Here is a 5,132-nt window from a genome sequence, read left to right on the forward strand (position 1 = left end):
GTCACTAAGAGCATAAACTAGTGAATATTCAAAATTTTACATTTTTGCAAACACATCGGTAACATTTGATTAGTTTACATATTTTTTTTTCACTAAGGAACATAAACTAGGGAATATTCGAAATTTTACATTTTTGAAATACATCAGCAACATTTGGTAAGTTTACATCTTTTCACCAAGGACTATTAACTAGGGAAAATTCGAGATTATATTTTACATTTTTTGAAACACATCAACAACAATTTGTTATTAATTAATATATACGAACTAGAAAAAATCGTAAATGTTTACATTTATGCATATGTTGTTTTGTTAATTGTTTGTCACGTCGTAAGATTCTTTCTAAACTACCCCAAAGACTGAAATTGTAATATTTACTAGTAGTAAAACTATCCTTTTTTAGATATGTATTTCATTATTTACAAATTTGTTTGTGATTATTTATAATAATGTTAATGCATCTGTATAATCAAAATATGGACCGGTCCATGGTTTGCTTGTTTCATATGATCATATCATATTGGTGGTGTACATAAAAAGAAGTTATCATTGGTATCTAGGAAGAAATCGTGAGACTATCACTAATCAAATATACTATACGTGGATGAGATATATTATTTTCATCACCGATATGACTGTTATATGAGTCTATTATACTGAGAAAACAACCAAATCTATAAACTTAAACATATTGGTGATTGATTATTCAGGAAGCTGTCACAAATGTTTTTGGTTATAAGCGGTTGGACGATGGCTTTGGTTAGTGGTTGTAAAATGGATTGAAAACAATACCAATTAAAATATATAAGTAGTTGTTTAAATAAATTAAAAACTTTTAACATAGAAAAAAAATAAGAAACGGAAAGGTTATGGACCACTAATTTGTTATATCAGAGACCATACTCATTCGATCGTTATATATAATCCACTTGTCTAATCTATAACCGAAGAAATGGTCTGTCTCCACTCCAACCGTTTGTATCCTTAAGTTTACCGATAAAATAACAGAAAACATCCATATCAAAAATATAGTGCATGCACTTAAAACAGATTCGGTGAATTCTCATACATTTGGCAGTCTTATTCAATCAAAATTTATCTATATCATGTATATAACAAATAAATCGGTGAGATAATAATATATAGAACTCGAAGAAAAGAAAAACCAAAGTCAAAGGAAACGACAGCTTCCAAGTAGTTTAACTATTTGAAACTGAGACCAAACTCCAACCTTTCCTCTCACACAGTTTTGGATAAGCTTCGACATATCTATATTCCTCCTACTTCTTCTCTCCATGTGCCATTCCTTTTTTTTTTCCTTTTTCAATTCATACCTCGGCACCGTCTAAATGCTTATCCACAATAAAATAAAATAGTCTCCTTTTTATATGATTTTTTTTTTTTAATCGGTTTGCAGACTTATGATTTTATAATTCTCCGCGTTTGAAATACTAATTTAGAGGTTACAATAGTTTTAAAAAATATATATCCAACTTAAGTTATGAGCAATTGGGTAATGTATCAGTCGTGGAACTCTCTTACTTGCAAGTATAATCCTACTCTTTTGAGCTTATAGATAAGAGTTTTAAAAACTTTTGTAGGAAAACATGTGTTCATTTACAATTACAGAAAGTGGAAAAAGAATTTGTTTTCCTTTACTCGTTTTTGATGTTCAAGTTGCTAATCAATTTTTAAAATGGAAAAAAAAACAACGTTTTCCGTGATGTTATTAGAAGAATCTAGTGCCATCCAGCTTTATGCTTTCTTTTAGTTTCTTCATTTGTCCGTCATTTACGCTACTGAAGAATTTCCTATAGTTTTTTTTGTTTGTTTTTATAAATAGATATACTGTTTTAGCTTAGAAAACAAACATACGTGTTTTTTTTTTTCATATTTGCTTTCTACCCAATGAAGAAAACAGATTGCTTTCTTTTATGTGGTACATGGCATCTGTTTATCTTTTACGATTGTTAATATAATATCAAAAACACCATGTGCATAATTAGTTATACTTATAGCTGTAGATCTCTATAACTACAAAATTATTATTTTAATTAGTTTTTGAATGAACAACAAAGTATTATTTTACAAAGAATGAAAATTAGGGAAATTTATGAACAAACAAAAAAAAACTAGAATTATGAGTTATAGTGGGATCTACTCACTCATAAATGAAAAGACAACCCATAACGCATGATTGACTTTCATAGTCTTATTAATCAATCCCTAAATGAATATCGTAAATATCAAAAAAAAAAAAAAAAAAATTTGATATTCTCAATTTACATGACAATATATGTTTACGAACATAAGCTGTGTTTTTTTTTTTTTTTCCGATAATCTCTTACCAAAATGAGATAATATTCCCTAGTTCTGTAATGATCAGATGAACAAACAAAAACATTCGACTAATTAGGCATTTTACCTTTAATGGAAAACAGTACCCCAAAAATAATTATACTAGAGATTAAAAACTTTATCCTTAATAATGCATATAAAGCCAAAAAAAGAAAAAGATTATCCTCAACTTAATCCACAGTCCCACGACTGCCTTTGGTTTCTCCAATTTTATGAGACCGCGTCTTCAACGTTGACTTTCAAATTTAGTCGCGTCGGTACACGCCTTTCCTCTCTCTCTATCCACTTTCCTCTCTCTATATATACACTCACCTCGTCTCCTTAATTAACTCCTTCATCCAAATTCCAAAACAAAATACCAAAATTCAAAATTTTAACACACAAAAACAAAAACACACGAAAGAGATTCAAAAATGGTAGATATGGATTGGAAGAGGAAGATGGTATCATCTGACATACCAAACTCACCTAAGCTTTCATCAAAGCTCCACGTCACTATCCCTTCACCTTTCTCCAAACTCCTCCCAGCTGTTACCTCCTCTCCCATCTCTTGCTCCGCTCCATCTCTTTGCTCTGCTTACGAGCTTTACCTTCGTCTCCCCGAGCTACGTAACCTCTGGTCCTCTCGTGATTTCCCTCAATGGACTTCCGAACCGATCCTCAAACCAGCTCTTCAAGCTTTAGAGATCAGTTTCAGATTAATTTTCGCCGTTTCTTCCGATACCAGACCTTACATCAACCACCGCGAATGGAACCGGAGACTAGATTCTCTCGTCACGAATCAGATCCAGATTCTAGCAGCCATCTCCGAAGAGGATGAAGAAGACGCTCCGGTCAGCGATGTACGAAGCTCGTCGAGTTTGTTACCGCAGATAGCTACGTGGAGGAGATCAGAAGCTTTAGGTAAAAAGATCTTATCCACGATCGATAACGAGATGCGTCGGTGTAAATACACGCTCGGACTCGGCGAACAGAACATCGCCGGAAAACCTAATCTCCGGTACGATTCGATTTGCCGACCTAACGAGCTTTATAGCCTCAAAGACAATCCATACGCAGATCACATCGATAACCAAGAGAATCAAACGCTCTACATCATTCACCAGATCCTCGAATCGTGGATCTACGCATCTCGTAACCTCCTGAATCGGATCGTCTCAAGCATCGAAGACGAGAGATTCGATAAAGCTTCCGATGACGTGTACTTACTGGAAAAGATCTGGAAGCTTTTAGCTGAGATTGAAGATCTTCATATGCTGATGGATCCGGAGGATTTTTTGAAATTGAAGAAACAGTTACAGATCAAATCCACGGGCAAAAACGATGCGTTTTGTTTCAGATCTAGAGGATTAGTGGAGTTGATGAAGATGTCTAAGGATTTGAGACAGAAGGTTCCGACGGTGTTGGCGGTTGAGGTAGATCCTACCGGAGGACCGAGATTGCAAGAGGCGGCGATGAAGCTTTACTCGAGGAAGAGTGATGAGTGCGATAAGATTCATCTGCTTCAGGGGATGCAGGCGGTGGAAGCTGCGGCGAAGAGTTTTTTCTTTTCGTATAGACAGTTAGTGGCGGCGATGATGGGAAGCGCGGAGACTAACGCGACGGCGAGTCAAGAGTCGTGTGACTCGTTGAGTCAGATATTTATGGAGCCGACGTATTATCCGAGTCTTGACGCGGCAAAGACGTTTCTCGGAGAGTTCTGGAGTCATTTGGGTTGATTTTAAATTTTTCTCTGGTCTTTTTTTATTTAATATACTCAAAAAATTAAATTGGTGGTTTGGTTTGGTTAATTTGGTTTGTAAGATACTGAAAATTTTTGGAACATTTGACGATACGTATTTGAATACAAATTCATTTTATATGATCCATGTATTTTTTTTTACAAGCGATAGCATTTACGAATATCGTAATCTATATACTTTTGAGTTGTCTCCAAGTCGTAATTCAAATATGGGTGGTCTACTAACGAGTAACGAACGACTAATCTATGCTCTGAATGGTCAACAAATCAGCACCTATCCTTTTAAAATACTAGCTATTAGTAATAATGTATGAGAAAACCACAATTTCACTATGATGGTACTATAGTATTAAATGTATAATTGATTAACTACAATTAGTTTGTTGTTTACCCATTCTGAGGATTGAGTGATCATATCAAACCCTTCTGCTTCAGGTGCTTCTTTGTTTCTAGGGATAATCCCGGGGTCTCTCGAGGATGTTAAGAAGAGAAATGCGAAATCCTGGAAAGAAGATGCATGAATATGAAGAAAAGTGCAGCTTATATAGCACTAAGAAAGAATTAAACATTCTATATGGTTAATTGTACCAAGACTGTGAGCAACAGTGCACCCAACAATACAAGAGAGTGGAACAACGGATAGCGTTTCCCGATCATAAAAATTAAAAGCCATTCGGATGCAGAAAGTGAGAGCAGGACCTCCAATCATAACTGTGCATGGTCAGAAGGAGCGACGATGCATCTGGACCAAAGACTAGTCTCCCTCGGCAACAAAAATTTCTAAAACATAAAAGCAAGAAACATCAAGCTGGTTCTGACATTAACACATCATGCGTTTAATATCAAATCTCTTTCCGAACATGATATATGTTGTGTCAGGACACAAAAACCCTTTTGTTTGTTTGTCAAATAGATATATCGTGAGAAAGAATTAAGAAAGGCTTACATTGTTACCCGGCCAGAGTTGGTAGATCCTGTGTGTTTAAATAGAAAGATTATGTTCTCTTTCAAACTTTGACCAAGAAAATTCCTC

The 5,132-nt window shown here is 34.8% G+C and overlaps 1 protein-coding gene across 1 annotated transcript; it reads left to right on the top strand.

Annotated features, from left to right (window-relative positions):
• Positions 2,673–4,226, top strand: LOC104785421 (nematode resistance protein-like HSPRO2). Its single transcript, XM_010510633.2, has one exon. It carries the CDS (start codon positions 2,772–2,774, stop codon positions 4,074–4,076), a length of 1,305 nt encoding a protein of 434 aa, XP_010508935.1. The 5' UTR covers positions 2,673–2,771; the 3' UTR covers positions 4,077–4,226.

The sequence above is a fragment of the Camelina sativa genome, chromosome 5, assembly GCF_000633955.1.
Source record: "Camelina sativa cultivar DH55 chromosome 5, Cs, whole genome shotgun sequence".
Classification (NCBI taxonomy): domain Eukaryota; kingdom Viridiplantae; phylum Streptophyta; class Magnoliopsida; order Brassicales; family Brassicaceae; genus Camelina; species Camelina sativa.

What these genes read in the sequence shown, in the direction of transcription:
- LOC104785421 (XM_010510633.2), top strand. Translation starts at nt 2,772, where the DNA reads ATGGTAGATATGGATTGGAAGAGGAAGATGGTATCATCTGACATACCA.